The sequence below is a fragment of the Pleurodeles waltl genome, chromosome 1_1 (assembly GCF_031143425.1).
Source record: "Pleurodeles waltl isolate 20211129_DDA chromosome 1_1, aPleWal1.hap1.20221129, whole genome shotgun sequence".
NCBI classification, from domain to species: domain Eukaryota; kingdom Metazoa; phylum Chordata; class Amphibia; order Caudata; family Salamandridae; genus Pleurodeles; species Pleurodeles waltl.
The window spans coordinates 254,975,201-254,991,164 of NC_090436.1; the positions used below are offsets into that span (position 1 = coordinate 254,975,201).

General features: G+C 46.2%; 1 protein-coding gene across 2 annotated transcripts in view; it reads right to left on the minus strand.

Annotated features, from left to right (window-relative positions):
* The window catches only part of C1_1H5orf34 (chromosome 1_1 C5orf34 homolog), a 236,186-nt gene extending 222,268 nt beyond the window's left edge, over positions 1-13,918 (minus strand). For both annotated transcript variants that reach the window (XM_069221520.1, XM_069221526.1), the window contains exons 1-2: positions 13,848-13,918; positions 13,171-13,388 (exon numbers count right to left, since the gene is read on the minus strand). In XM_069221520.1, coding sequence (XP_069077621.1) covers positions 13,171-13,365 — 195 coding nt within the window. In that variant the 5' untranslated portion in view covers positions 13,366-13,388; positions 13,848-13,918. The remainder of the gene's footprint in view (positions 1-13,170; positions 13,389-13,847) is intronic.
* Positions 13,919-15,964: the final 2,046 nt, after the last annotated feature.

Genomic DNA, 15,964 nt, shown 5'->3' on the forward strand with positions numbered 1-15,964 from the left:
GCCTGACACCCTGCGTCGTGGCACAGCCAGCCGGCTCAGACGATAGCCACAGGCCGAGGGTGGCCCCTTCTGGGGTCCGTCTGCCTGCTCTTCACCCAGACTGCGGGGCGCTTGGACCGTGCCCACATCGATAACAACAAGCAGGAGCAGAGGGGTGATGTGAGGAGGAGCGGCTCGGGCCCCCGACCTCGCGGGGGATCCTCACCCTGGAATCCTGGGTCTGACGACTAGGGGAGACCTCGGCCCACCGGACGGCGATACCTGATCCCTGAGAGAGCATCGTGGAGAGCGCGGAGGGAGCCAGGGGACCATGGGGACCCTTTGCCCCCCCACCCAGGGGCCGCCGTGACATGGACCCGGGCCTATGAGAGAGGTGAGATTGGGAGCGACCTGGGGTCCCCATCAACCCACGTCCGGGCGGGACGGCGACTACCCTGAGATCGCCCTGAGGCGGCACTCCGTGGAGGTACGGGGACAGCAATAAAGACGCCCGGTGGACGATCGCCGCCCCGAGGGAGCCCGACAACTGAGCACCTCCTTGGCTTCTGGCCTACGAAAAGAGGGGGCCCCCCACTGATGGACTGATCCTGGGACCCACCGCAATGGAGGAAAGGCGACTATCTCTCCCATGGATTTACTGAAAGACCTGGTGCCCCGGCCTGTGAGTGCTGACCAACTCCCGAGCACCCTTCTGACTGGACCCTCCCCCCCTGGGGTGAACGGTTCGACTTGGAGCCACCCCGGAGAGAAGAAATATAAGACCCCTGACACGGCTAAGCCTTGTCCCCGCAGGGATGTAACTGCGCCTGCTCAACCCCACGGACAACATGGGCAAGGACAGAGCCTCTAGGCAGGCGCAGCCATCCCAGCAGAGGATTGACCAATTTACCACGCCGACGGTTCCTCGGACCGGAGGTGACGCTCCACCTACTGTCCATGCCGCAGACTGGGTCAGTGCCATCCTTCTTGCAATTCAGACTTCACAGCGGGCAGTGGAAACCAAGATTGGAGAGGTGAGAGAAGAGATGGGCCTCGTGAGACAAGATCTTAGAAACGCAATGGGCCGAATCACAGAGGTGGAGAACCGCGTCTCGCAGATGGAGGGCGACTTGGCCGACCTTAGAACCAAGGTGGCCCAACTACAAACTCAGACTGGCGAACTACATTGCAGGGCTGAAGATGCTGAGAACCGCTCCAGGCGCAACAACCTGCGCTTCGTTGGCGTCCCAGAGGGAGCTGAGGATGGCAAAGCTCCTGAGTTTCTGGAGAGTTCGATTAAGTCCTGGATGCCGGAGAACTCTCTTTCACCATGGTTCGCGATAGAACAAACCTCCGCCGGGCGGCCCCCGAAGACCCATGATAGCGCGCTTTTTCAATTTTAAAGATCGTGATGCTATCCTCAGAGAAGCCAGGCACTCCCCCGACCTCCTTTGGGACAATCAGAAAATTTTAATTTTCCCAGACTACACCCGCAAAGTCCAAACCAAGCGTCGATCATATGAACAAGTAAAACAGAAACTGAGAGTGATGCAACTTTCCTATATGCTCCTCTTCCAAGCACACCTGAAGGTAATCTTGGCCGGCAAGGTGCACTTCTTTGAGTCACCTGAGGAGGCGTGGGACTGGCTGACAGAAGAAGGTATCAGGAACCGAAGGGGTCCAGCTGGTCCGCCTGAGGGATCCCGAGAAGTACGACCTGACGCACGAGCGGACACGCGGAGAGGTCGGAAACGTACTAGGTCCAGGCGTGGAAGACTGAGGAGCTCCAACGCCCGAACAGATGAGGACACCTGTCCTGGACCCCCTGCCGGGGGAGGGACCGGTAGACCACCCGGGGGATCAAGCCTCGGGAGAAGAAAAGAGAGAGGATCGTCTGAGCCAGTCCCCCGAACTTGATTGACACTGGCCTCGCACGTACTAAACTCCAGTTCGCTGGGCCACACCAACTGTACCAGGTACCGTCCCACACAAATGGAGCAGCGTCACACCCACGACAACGCTATGTTGTGCACCCCAACGACTTTATTAAGGGTAGGGGTTTTTCACTAGTTAATTGCAATTGATCCGATGCACAGGAGGGGTCCACCACTCCACTCACTGGCAGTGCATACGGTTGTGTTGCCCCTGTTGGGCACTAGGGCGACAGATGCTTCAAGGGTAGAAGTATGGGGTGGGGGGAGTTTGTGGGGTTTAAAGCTCACATTAGGGCTTAGTAAAGTGGTTATGATAAGTCACCGTTGCAATACCTACACCTACCGTACAGATTCTCTTCACTCAATATGTCCGTCTCTGGGTCCCTGGTCGGGTCCTCCATTTTCCACCGCACAGACATGGCACAAGTGGTTCCCTCACTGACACAGATTCTCTTATGGAATGTAAACGGCCTCATGGATAAAATTAAAAGATCCGCAGTGTTTAACACCTTGCGCAGATATGCCCCTTCGGTGGTCCTCCTACAGGAGACCCATTTACTCAGAACCAAATGCCCCATCCTAGTACGGGGGCTTCGACAAGGTTTTCCACGCAGGCTTTTCAAGAGGCTCTAGAGGGGTGGCCATTTTATTCCATCGCTCATTGCCCATAGTGGTCACCTCCCCGCAATTAGATCCACAAGGTAGATTTGTAACAGTGACCGGTACATTACACGGGTCACCGATTAATTTAATATGTGCATACGCTCCCCCAGCCGGCTTCAATACTTTCTTACTAACTCTCCGCAGGGTGCTTATAGACCTCCCACAGGGACTCACACTTATAGGAGGAGACTTTAACTCTGTCCTGGACCCTAAACTAGATGTATCCGGACCAATCTCCTCCACCCGAGCTGGGAGGGCAACCAACTTAAGCGGATGGACAGCAGGCTTAGGTCTGTGTGAAGTGTGGAGGACATGGCACCCCAGATCACGGCAGTAGACAGACACTTCGGCGGCTCACCATTCTCAGGCAAGAATCGACCTTGTGTTCATGCCTGCACTAGATATCTCTAGAGTCACTGGCGCTGAGATATTACCTCGCGGAGTCTCAGACCATTCCCCAGTACGAATCCGACTAGGTGACATAGCCCCGAATCAGCGTCCCACGTGGCGCATGAATGCATGGTACCTACAGAATAATGATTATACCCTTGAAATAAGGGATCACCTTACCCAATATTTTGAACAAAACTTGGGGTCCGTACAATCGCCGGGCATAATCTGGGCGGCATGTAAGGCCACACTTAGAGGCTACGCTAAGCACTGCGTGCGCGCCCGCGAACAAGCGCGCGACCTGCAAGTGACAGCCCTCGAATCCAAAGCCCTAGCTCTAGAGCGGTCTGAGACCACTGCCACATCAGCATCTGCTTTGAGGAGTCTAACAGTGATTAGAGAAGAAATAAAACAGTTAGTGCTTGAAGCCGCAAAGCACATCTGGAGGGCATCGGCGGCTCGTGTGTAGGGATGGAGTGATAAAAACGGCAAACTCCTGCACTGGTTAGCCTCGCGCCCACTAGCCAACAGAATTATCCCCGAGGTCGCGGACGAGGCGGGTTCAGTCGCAAAGACTCCCAGTGAAATTGCCACAAATTTCGCCTCCTACTACACTCAATTATACGCGGTGCGCCCCCGTCCACTAACTGAAAGGAAGTCCCCCTTCTAGACGATATGACCCTTCCCAAAATTTCGCAGGTGACCAGGGAGATCCTGGACGAAGCCATAACCCTGGCCGAAATCACGACAGCCATATCCGGACTATCGTCAGGCAAAACACCTGGACCAGACGGCTTCCTGTCTGAGCTCTACAATAGATGCGGGGACATTTTAAGCCCCCACCTGCTCAATATGTTTGACGAAGCGGAGAGAATCGTCCGTTTCCCCACCGGAATAGACCAAGCCACAATAGTGGTGATCCCGAAGACCCAACCACCCTCACGTAATCGCTCGGCTTAAAGATAAACCTCCCTGCTGAACGCCGAGATGAAGGTGCTATCGACCTTGCTTGCTACCAGGCTGAGGGAGGTGCTCCCCTCACTGGTACACCCAGATCAATGCGGCTTTATGCCTTCTCGCAGTACTAGACACTGCATTAGGAGACTGCACGTCGCACTGGCTCAACGCAGCACCCTGACTGGGTCCCCCCTCGCCCTCCTTCTGATAGATTTTGAAAAAGCCTTTGATACCGTAGACTGGTCGTATCTAGAACAAGTTCTAAGAAAGAATGGATTTGGACACAAATTCCGTGGCCTTGTAAAACTACTTTACTCCAACCCAACTGCGCGTATTCAGGTAAACAGGGTGGCTTCAGATCCATTCCCCATCCGACGTAGGACCCGTCAGGGATGCCCGCTGTCACCGTTGCACTTTGCCCTCGCGATTGAACCACTGGCCAAGCTGTTGAGAGAGGACCCACTGGTAGAAGGCTGGGCATGGCCCGTGGGCCCGGAAGACCAGGTAGCACTGTATGCGGATGATGTCCTCCTTTACCTCTCTAACCCAGCAGTGAGTGGCCCGCGAGTCCTAGAACTCCTGGACCTCTTCTCACAGGCCTCGGGACTAACCCTGACTCCCAGTAAGTCCCTGCTGATCCTCCTGCACCCCTCTAGATACTGCGTAAGCTGGCAAAAAAACATTCCAATCCGTCGCAATAGTTTTAAATATCTGGGGGTTCAGATAACCCTGCTCCCCGAACTAACATGGGAACTAAACATCACACCACTCCTTAAGAAGTCCAAAAAAGATCTCCAACGCTGGCGGAATCTACCACTCAATACGCTGGGTAGAATAGCACTATACAAAATGATGATACTCCCCAGATTCCTATACCAGCTGCAGAATTTCCCACACCCAATCCCCCCGGAAATGGTTTAACGAAATCGAGACGAGGGCGCGCCAATTCCTGTGGCACGGCTCCCGCCCCAAATTATCCCTTGTTACATGTCAAAGAGACATCCACGACGGGGGACTGGGAATGTCTAACATTTATTTTTATTATTTGGCCATGCGCCTACTGGTGATTAACGACTGGCTGTCGGGAGGCTGGACAGACCCCGCGTACAGATTGGAACTTCAGGCGATGGGTTATAACGGGGTTTTCAATGCTCTATACGGAGGTGCGATCCCGCAAACCATCCCCGAGGTGACCAGACTGGTTCTTACGGGGTGGCGAGCGGCACAGAGGGTCTCGGGTGGTGGTCTCCATAACTCAACAGACTCCTCTTTGGCAAGGGAAATGGCTGAGGGAAATCTCCACACTGGAGGGGTTCCGGAAATGGGACATTATTGGGATATCTACACTTGGCGACATCTGGGGTGATTCACAAATTCGGTCCTTTGAGGAGCTTCAGAAAATATACTCTTTAAATAACACCCAGTTTCACAAATACCTACAGCTCAGACATACTTTACTAGTACACGTACGACCAGGGGAAAGCATTCCAGAGTATAGTCCACTGGAAGCAAAGGTCATGATGGGATACCTAAACAAAGGGGGAATCTCCCAGATTTACCGCTCTATCCTTGCTAATACATCCCCCCCCCTTCGAGGAGCTTCGCCAAAAATGGGAGGGATGAGTGGGTCCCATAGACGACAGATTGGAGAGAAGCATTAATGGCCCCTCGAGCACTGGCTATATCCACACGACTTCAGTTGCTACAAACCCTTTACCTACACGCAGCCTACCTTACCCCTAAGAGACTCCACCGGGCTAATCTCCGACCCACAGATGAATGCCCCCGTTGCTCTCAACCGGGAGCCGATTTCTTTCACATGGTCTGGGCCTGCCCAGCTATAGAGTCATATTGGAGGTTAATTATGGGTGAAATCTCTGAGGTATTACAGTCAACGGTAGAGATATCGCCGATACCACTTTTGCTAGGGGCCATGGGTGAGATGGGGCTCAACAGAGCGAATCGAACCTTCCTGGGAGTGGCCTGCCTGGTGGCAAAAAGAGACATCATGTCAGAATGGAAGGCCGTAAAAGCGCCGACCCTCACCAAATGGAGACAAGGAGTGGATTGGTGTGCAGGGTGCGAAAAACTTGTATACAAGGCGAGGGGGTGCCCAGATAAATACTATAGAGTGTGGGGGAATTGGGAGAGTTTACTGGCCACTTGACCAACCTACGACAACAGAAATCCCCCCCAAAAAATAAAAAAAATAAAAAACTCCCTTAAAGCAAAGATTTACCAAGGGGGAAGTGGCACTGCCGCCTGCAATCCTAGCTCTATAATGGTTGAGGGGCCAAACCCATGTCATGCTATGTGAAGATTATGCCGATCTCCCTCAGACACTGTAATAACGAGGGTTATTGATCCCGTGCTGTGGAGGTGGGTTCAAGCTCAAATATTTACTTCAAACTTTATGGAGCACACGGGGACCAACGGGACGAATAAGACAAATGAGACAGATGATGTATCTAGAAGAAGGTGTTAGGGTATTGGTAGTTGTACTTACTGTTACACTGAATTTCCATTTTGTTTCATTTTTGTTTTTCTCTAAAATAAAAAAAAACTCTTTATAAAAAAATTAAAAAAAATTCCTGTCCTTCCAATCCCAAACAGTGCATTAGAAGGGAGGTTTTCCTTTCGGCACTTAATGACGTTCCACACACTCTGGTATAATGCAAGAACACCTTCTTCCACTTCAACCATGGAATTGGTGGTTCCCCTGGGGAGGATAAGAAAAATGCTGGTGCTGGTACATTCTGCATTTCCAAATAGATAGTAAGAAGAGAAGAAAAAAAAACACGGAGCACTGAAACAACAAAGAGAAAACAAAAACAAAGAATGAGTTTTTCTTTTCTTCTCCCTTTTTCCTTTGAATAATATCCTTTTTCCAGCTTAATCTAGATCCAGCATATCTAGATAAATGACCAGAATATTCAAAATGTATTGAAAAGAACCAAGACAGAATAGAAAAATAAATATGGCCGCCAGAATGTTCCAACTGTACTGTAGGTCAGCGTACTAGCGCACTGAAACAGGAAATACAGTCCCTTGTTGGTTTCCTCTTTCTCTTATTTTTTTTTTTATAAATCACTCGCATGTAGCCTGGAATTGGCGCAAAGGATATTTCCGTGTCCGGAGCGTCGTAGAATCATGACACGCTATTGGTAAGAAGCGCTCACAAATGGCGAGAGGATGAGCCTCGAGCAGGTGTCAGTTGCGAGGCTTCTCTCAAACAGTTTCTCGCACTTGAGAGGAAGCGCGAGGCTGAAAGCGCCCATTAGAATTGTAAGAGAAAACTCTCCTCAGCTTTCAATAAAAAAAATTTGTTTTCAATGATGCGCTACTGTGACCGTAAATTACTTTAAGATAAGAATGTCAGCACAGAAAAACGTCAAATAAACGTGCAAGTCACAGCCTTAGAGAAGGGATCCAGGAATTTCAGGTTTCTCGGTGTTAGGGTCTTGCTTGCTGGGTTCGTCAAGCGCTCGTCGCCAAGTGTAGAATCGGGGCATGGAAGGATCACGCGTATTAGTCCAATTAGTCTATTGATGAAGGTTTGTTAGATTCTGTTCAGCGAAGACCCCAACCACCGGCGCTCTCAACCGACACCTCTCTCTCTACCTCCAGATCGTTCTCCTCACTCCCTCACAAACATTCCTTTATGGAATCCACGCAGATTCCATAACAAACATAAGACACCACACATGTACATTTTGTAAAAAGGTGTAAAAGTGCAGTAGATTGTGTGCAAATTCGACATCAGAGGAAAGAGTTGTGAGAAATTGAGCTGTGTGCTGACGGTGCTAAAGGGTATTTCTAAGAAAAGTGATCCTGTTTGCGACATCACTGTGGGGAAGACATGTATTAGCATAACTGGTGTTGCAGGTTCCCATGTTACTATTATTTCAGACATTTTAATTTCCAATGGCCAAATGTGATGTGAATTCCAACTAATATTAGTCCTGTGGCATATAAGTGGGGAGTACAAAAATCAACATGGTTGGATATTTCTGGAAAAATGTTGCATACGAGGGCAGAAACATTTACACAAAAGTTTATGTTGCAAAGAAAGGATACAATGTCTTGGGATGAGGGACCAAAGTGGTTTTGGAATATTGATGAGACCTAGTACTTTGTGCCCCATATCATTAATATTCTTAGATAAGAAAGAGTTTCAGGATATTTTAGATGCTTATAAAATATTTTTGAATGAAGGCTGGACTGTGTTAAATGAATTACACACTGAATTATTTTAAAAGAAAATGCTATCCCGGTTAGACACAAAGTTTGGAATATTACATTCAATATTTGATCACAGGTTTATGACCATTTGAAGCAGTTGGAAGAAGAAAACTGTATTACTAAACAGTTGATTCATCAGAGTGAGTTTCTCCGATCCTGGTGGTGAAACAAATAAGATGGTGAAATCCAATACTGTGCTGATCTCAGGATGCTAAATAATGGCTAAATATGAATACCGTGATTCATTTTTATCCTCTTCCCAAGATTTTGGAGATTTTTGATGAATTGGGTGATGCTAATTTTTTCTCGACAAACGACTTAAGATCATCATATCACCAAACTGAATTAGCAGATGATTTTAGGTCACTTACCGCATTATTACACCTTTTAGTACGTACAGATTTTTAAGGAATCTGTTTGGTTTAGCATCGGTGTTTCAAAAGCTTATGTTCAACATGTATCATGGGGTGCAAGGAGTTCATGCTTTTTAAAACGATAGTCTCATTCATGCTAATTATTAAGAAAGAACATAATATAATTATTGATAACGTTTTGAATGTTTTAAGTGAGCACGGTATGAATGTGAAACTACAAAAGTGCACATTTTTTAGCGAAAATGTGGACTACTAAGGGCATTATATCACATCTGATGGTATTGAACCCAAGGGTGATCTTTCACTAGCTATAAGTTAGGCACATGTGCCAGAGAATTTGGAACAAATGAAACCCTCTTTGGGATTTTGTGAATCTTATTCACAGTTTGTAGAAGGATTTGCATTGGTGACTGAGCCTCTAACAACCTGCTTTGAAAAGGGGTTACATTTGAATGGGATGAGGAGCAGGATAGTTCTTTTGAAAATATGAAATAAGTTATTATTGAAGCACCTGCACTTGAACAGTTTCAAGACAGTTTGTTATGTTTTATTACTGTGGATGCCAGTTTAACTGGAGTTAGGGCAGTTTTGAGACATTAATTGAAAAGCAAGGAAACACTATTGCTTTTGTGTCTAGATGTTTAAGAAGTGCTGAATTAATGTATAGCACAACTGAATGTGAAGCATTTGCTTGTGTATAGGCTACAGAACATTTTTCAACATATGTTTGTGGTTGCAGGTCTTTGCTTTGCAAGAATTAAAAACCTCTGCAATATTTACTAAGTGATAAAGGCTTGGGAAAAGCTTCTCCCAGATTAGTATGCATGTTGTCAAAATTACAAGAGTTTAATTATGAAATAATATACTTTTCAGGCAAAGAGAATGCTAGAGTGGATTTTGTATCTCTATTCCCAAGCGAGAATGTACATTGTATTGCTCTAATTAAGGATGATGTTGAATTTGTTGTTGGTTTTATTTATAAGAGTTTCAATCACAAGTGAGGTGATTTCTGAGAAAAACTAGTTACAGGATTCTGAAAATTACTGAGTTAATTGAGGTAAGGAGGCAAATAATAAATGAAGGGCCAAGAGAATATGTTCTTTGCAATAATTCTAACACTAAGGGCCTGATTACGACTTCGGCAGAGGGGATTACTCCGACCCAAATGTGACAGATATCCCTCCCACCGAATTATGAATGCATTATATCCTATGGAACCCGTAATACCGCGGGCGGGATATCCGTCACATTTGGGATGGAGTAATCCTCTCCACCAAAGTCGTAATCAGGACCTAAATCTGTTACTGGCTTTCTTGAAAGTGTGTTTGTAATTGAAGGGTATCCCAAGTTTTTGGTATCGGATAACGTAGTGCCTTTTGTTTCAAGAGAAATGAAAGGCTATCTTGCTGTTGCAGATATTTGACACATCACTGTGGTTTTATATAGTACACAAAGTAATAGATTGGTGGAGAGAGTTAACAGAATTTTAAATGATACCAATTAGCTGTTAGTGCTAAAACGATGTCAGAATTGCGCTAAGAGACTGTTTTTGGAATGACCACAATGCCACATTCCACTACTGGAGTTATTTCATATAAACTTCTTTGACTAAAGGATCCAGCATCAAAGCACTTTCCTGTGTATATCCACAAATGGACAGACATGGAGAATATTACCAGGATTGACGATGTGTATAACACAGTAAAAAGAAGTCAGGAGAAAAATAAGCTGTATCATATCACATCACACATTGGCCCTCATTTTGACTACGGCAGTCTTTTTTGAAGGAACGCCGAAGCCGCTGCAGCCAACAGACCGCCAGTGCTGGCGGTCTGCTGACCACCATATTAGGAGTCATTGGAGGACTTCTGTCCATTTATGGGCAGAAGCCCGACTCCGAAAAGGAGGTTGCATCGCCAGCACCGCCACGCCAGCAAGACTCTGTCCGCCATATTACGAGACGAAATACGGCTTGTCGGAGTCTTGCTGGTGTGGTGTTGCTAAGGGGTGCAAGACCACCAGGACCCATCCCCTCCCGGATCACCTCCTCGACGGAGAAGATAAGTGATTGTCTGAAAGAGTGGGGGGATGTGTGTGCGTGTCTGAATGAGTGTGAGTATGCAGAGGGGAGAGGGTGGTGGTGAATGCATGTGTGTATGTGATTGAATGTGAATGTTTGTGTATGTGCACGTGAGTGGGGGTGTCTGTATGAATGCATGTGTATGCCTAGGGGTATCCTATGTCAATGCATGCATGCATGACAGGGTGGAGAGGGGTGTTTGTAAGTGTGTGGACCGGTGGGGGGTGTCTGCTTGTGTGTGGACGTGGGGGTGCATGTGCCAGCGACAGGAAATGGGATTCCTGTCACCGGGTGCGTTTCTGCCAGGGTTTTTGTGGCGGGTGACCACTGTGGAAAGCCTGGAGGCCTGCAGCCCTATAATCCAGCCAGCAGGATGAGGCCTGCCGCCAGGTGGGAGGTGCTCACCATCGACCGCTGCAGTGCGACTGACCCAGCAGGTCAGGCAGTGTTGTGGAAGTTTGGCGTCTGCCAAATCCCACAACTTGTGATGTGGCGGTCTGTACTGCTGGGTCCGCCCGATAGGACAGCCACAGCGAGGCTGGCGGTCTCATGACCGCCAGCCTCGTAATGCGGCCCATTGTGTTAAAGCTCAGGATTTTCATATTGGTGATTTGGTTAAAAGTCATAAACCAAGGTAAGTTGGAAAATGTAATTCTACATTTTTCAACGAAACTCATAATAAATTTAAGCAAATGGTCCATACAGGTTGAGCATGAAACGTGGTGGAGTAAGAGGAATGTTTTAAAGGTAAAAAAGAATGAGAATAGTTAGAATAAGACTGGGAATGTTAGTACAGGTTTGAGATGTGGTGAGTCTACAAAGTTTAAGAGTAACTGCAATTTGGATATTTTCATAAAACATTTAGCAAACAGCCTAGTTCAAATCTGAACCAGGAGAGTATAGAGAATAAGTGTAGAAATTAGGTTCTGAACCAGGACAGTATGGAGAATGAGTGAAGAAATTAGGTTAATGCTGCTTCAAATGTTGATTTGATAAAGGAGTCTTGTCTAGTTGATCTTGTGCATATGTGTTAATATCGGATCAATCAATGCACATGACAACAAGACACCTTTATACACGAATTATACATTTTCAGACACAAACAAAGTCACATCCATCACCTATGTTAGATTCCCCCTTCATGAACTCTCCATCAGCCCAAGCACATAGGTACCTGGTCAGGCTGGCTCAGTGGCCCAGGCCTGAAGGTTAATGACTGACAGGTCACAGGTGAGGTAATAGACCACAGCCAAACACACAAGCTTAGATCACATCCCACATATAGGCAGCAACACTACAATGGTCCTGGAGCTTTGCCCCAGTAAAGCACAAATGGCTAGAGGGACACATGCATTCCCACAACACCATAAAGTTAGATGCCACATGCAGTTAGAGACACTCAGCCAGTCAGGGCACAGCAATTCAGCGAACGCGCACCCCTCAAGTTAGACATTTGGATGAGTACTCGTTGGCCCACACAGTGTCCACGCCAGGTCGAGGCCCATCTACATTCCCTATCTGGAAATTGTAATTACAACTCCTTGTCAACAGTTTGCATATTTCACCAGAGAAAGAATGTTTATGTGTTTATTGCACCCAGAGAAATATATAAAACTTGGGTAATTTCAATTATTTGTGAAAGAGAGTCCTCAGACTGAGGTGACGAAACTGCTCTCTCGGCCGTTATGTTTAATTAAATGAACCGTTTTCTGCTTTGCCAGGCGCCTCATGTCTCTTGTTTTTTTAGGGTAAATTGTCATTCGAGCAACAATTGTGTGTGGTTCTTTTTTAGAAACAGGAAACAATGTATTTGTAAATCATCATCTCAGGTCAGGAAATTCAACAGAACTATGAGACCTTCCAAATACTTACAGGATTGTGTGTGTAACTGAAGATCTATGTTGATGTAGTAATTAATGGCTCCATTTTGTGTATTTTCACAATTTTTGCTCAGTTTTTTAATATGTTTTTCTTCTTTCTTCTTATTTTGTTCAAAGTGGGGCGGTATGTTGTATTTGGGCAGTTATGTAAATATAGGTATGTTCTAGTGCAGATAAAGTCTGTGGAACGTTGTTATGAAATGTTAAGGCATTGTTCATCAGAGTTGAAGGCAAACTCATTATGCGTGAAGACCAGTAGCCGATGTGTAGAACTCTTTACACTGGATGGTGTTTCATTTTACAAATAAAGTTGAACTGAATATATTCGCTGTGGAAGTTGTAGCTAACAAGTTGCTTGTGTTCTGGCTCAGGAAGGACATGGTCTGGCAGTTCGGACTGGACTGTTTCAGTTGAAGCTGGGTCAAGGCTGATTTGCACCTGGTTGGGTCCAAACTGAGGTGGCATGGTGTGCAAAATAACAATGGAATGGGGTGCAGCCCTGAGTAATTACCAGTGACTGAGATTAATTCATCTATCACTTTTTGTATACTTCAGTGTACAATTAGCCATGCAGTCTCAAATTGCAGATCTAGTGCACAAGCAAACAAGAGGAAACCTTGCGCTATTCACACTCTACCACATTACTATAGAATATCTTTTTTACCACATACCCTGTAACTGCTAACGGCAAACTGTGTCCTTTGACGAATTCTTTCAGGCTGCTGTAAAGGATGTGCTGAAGCAGGAATAGATTTTTCAAACAAAAATTCAGAACCACACGGCGACAGCTGCAAGTGAGAACCATCTGAATATTGCAATTCTACCGAATCATCATCATAGAGGACAAACAGACTTCCAGGCTTCATCGTTGATTATCCAGATTGGCGGTCTGAGAAAGGAACAAAATACAGAATGAAACGTATTTATAATTCAATTAAGGCATATTTTACAGTTGTTCATGTCACTGAACTCAATGTTTCTCCTCGGGTTAGCGCATTTTACAAACATTTAATTTTCATTAGTTAGGACGTAGAAACCAAAACAAGAACAATTAAACAATACGTTTTCCCGTTGTATTCAACCTAAAGGAATTATTCAGCACATCAGCGCATCGGTGTTTTAACAATTATGTGCCTTAGTTTTGCAGGGGTAACATTGTGTGGTACTCATTGGCCTTTTCACTTATTGTCTGCGCATTAAGTTGATAAGAGGAGCCAGCTAACATGGAAACAAGTCAAATATCGCTGAAGATGCCGCAGGTAACGAGTGCCTCCCCCCTGCCTGCTGTCCTCTATATCCCTGCAGGATGCGCCACTTCGTGTGCTTGTCACTGGGGGTCCTTTCATACCTTTTGGTGTGCAGTTCCACAGTCGCCGACCCGCAGACACAAACTGTAGACCAGCTGTTCAAGCCTCCCGCCCTCGGAAGGAACCTGAAAGACGGACCATAAACATGGATTGTCTATCGCGCACAGCAGCGGCCATCTTACAGAGGTAAAGTTAATTAAACTTATCCTTAAAATTAGTTGAAGAGAGATATTCAGTTCGCAGTTTTGAATTACACATCTTGATTTTTTAAATCATTTTTTAATCAAAACCAACACGTTGGGAACTTTTAGTAACATATTCCACTGCGCAACAGTTTTGGTGTGACGAAAACAATTGTATAGACATTTCATAAGACTTAGCTCGAAAAACATAAAGGTATAAAGAACTATATGACAAATAGTGTTCACTACCGAATATAAGAATGTACTCGATGTCTTGTCCCTTATTTGTGGGTAATCTCAGCATCACGGAGGCCATCTTTGAAATTACTATATTAGTTTCGCTTTACTCGGAAAGAACCTAAGAAAAACCAGAGCGGCTTCTCTGCTCTCAGAAACATTATCACCGGTTGCCATAGCAAAGCAGTTTTAACCTTTTGACTGCTGGGGCTTTCTCTCCTTGAACTACGCCCATTGTAGGTCGAAGCTACTAAAAAGTGCTAAAGACATCTTAGGGACATTCAGAAAGCTGCCCTAGGAATACATTCTGCCCGTTGCTTACCATTGGGTTTGTGATTTGTAACTTACAGTTTCTGGCTTTCTATTGACTGGCTTTATTTCAGTTAGGGTCTCCAGCTTGCGTTCGTCCTTCCTATTGCCCAAAATCTCTTTATTGTATTCTTCCACAAATTCACTTTCTAGAAACAGGCCTTTACATCTTGTTCTTCTCTTGTCACATTTGCTATGCATGTAAAGACAGAGGTCAAATGTCAAGCTGTCTCTTCCTAGGGAGCTTGGTGTTTACTTTTCTTTCTCTGACTTCAAAGTGAGAGAATTTAGGTGACCGTCCTGCTTAGTATGCATGTAGGAAGAGAGGTTGTAGGATGTTTTTTTGCTAGCACACAAAAAACAAAATGAACTGCTCTTATGTTTCAGAATATATCAGAATTAGTACAAATGTAGCACATTTATTTTTTCTAATTCTGCAGTGTGGTGTAAACTAATAATTGAATATGATTAAAAGAGACCAATACACTAGGTGATGACATTTGCACACGTTATTGTTTGTATGCAGTAAAACTGTATTTCAGTGCAATTTTAATGGTCATTTCAATTGAGAAAGTGTTGTCTGACATGGTAGTGCACTACCACACCGTGCATACCCCACTCCACTCTATCCCGTTAGCACGTCAAACCTTAATAAGTAAACTTAAAAGGGGACGCGAATAGGTCGATGAACCTTTTGACCAACGCTTGAGATGTTCCCACCATATATGCCCCGTACCAATATCGATCAATAACCAATTGTTAATCATTAACATTAATTAACCATGACAATCAATAACATTAGTAAATAATAGGAGTCAGTAATTGTCACACACCATGACCTTGCAGTCATGAATAACCAGTCGCAGCATGCACTGTTAATGAGGAGGGGGGGCTGGGGCGGCGCACAGGGGAGGCAGAGCGCAGGAGCGGGTTAAAAAAAATTAAAATAAAATAAAAACTTACCTCGCTGCGCCACTCCTCTCCTCTGTCTCGCTGGTGCTGCAGGCACAGGCTCCCAGCCTGCCCTGCACCAATCCTGACACTGCTCTGAGCAGCGTCAGGATTGGCCTGGAGCGCCCTGGCTGGGCACTCCCAGGCAGACTGGGAGCCTGTGCAGGCTCTCTCTAGCCCAGCAGCCGTGTTGCTGGGCTTGAGAGAGCCTACAGCTCATGTGTGTTTGGCCGGCCGGAGCCGGCCGGCCAAACATACATGCACTCTGAGGGGAGCTCTCTGTGCACTTCCCTTCAAGGCTGTCATCCCCTGTGCCCCGCCCCTTTCACCACAAAGGAATAATAAACCTGGTTTAATATTCCTTTGCCGTGAAAGCGTTGCAGCTTCTGCTACTGGTGAGGTGGTAGGGGGCGACGCTCCTCCGCCCTAATGGTGGAGCCGCCCCTGTGAATAACCACACTGTTATGTAAAGGTTAAAA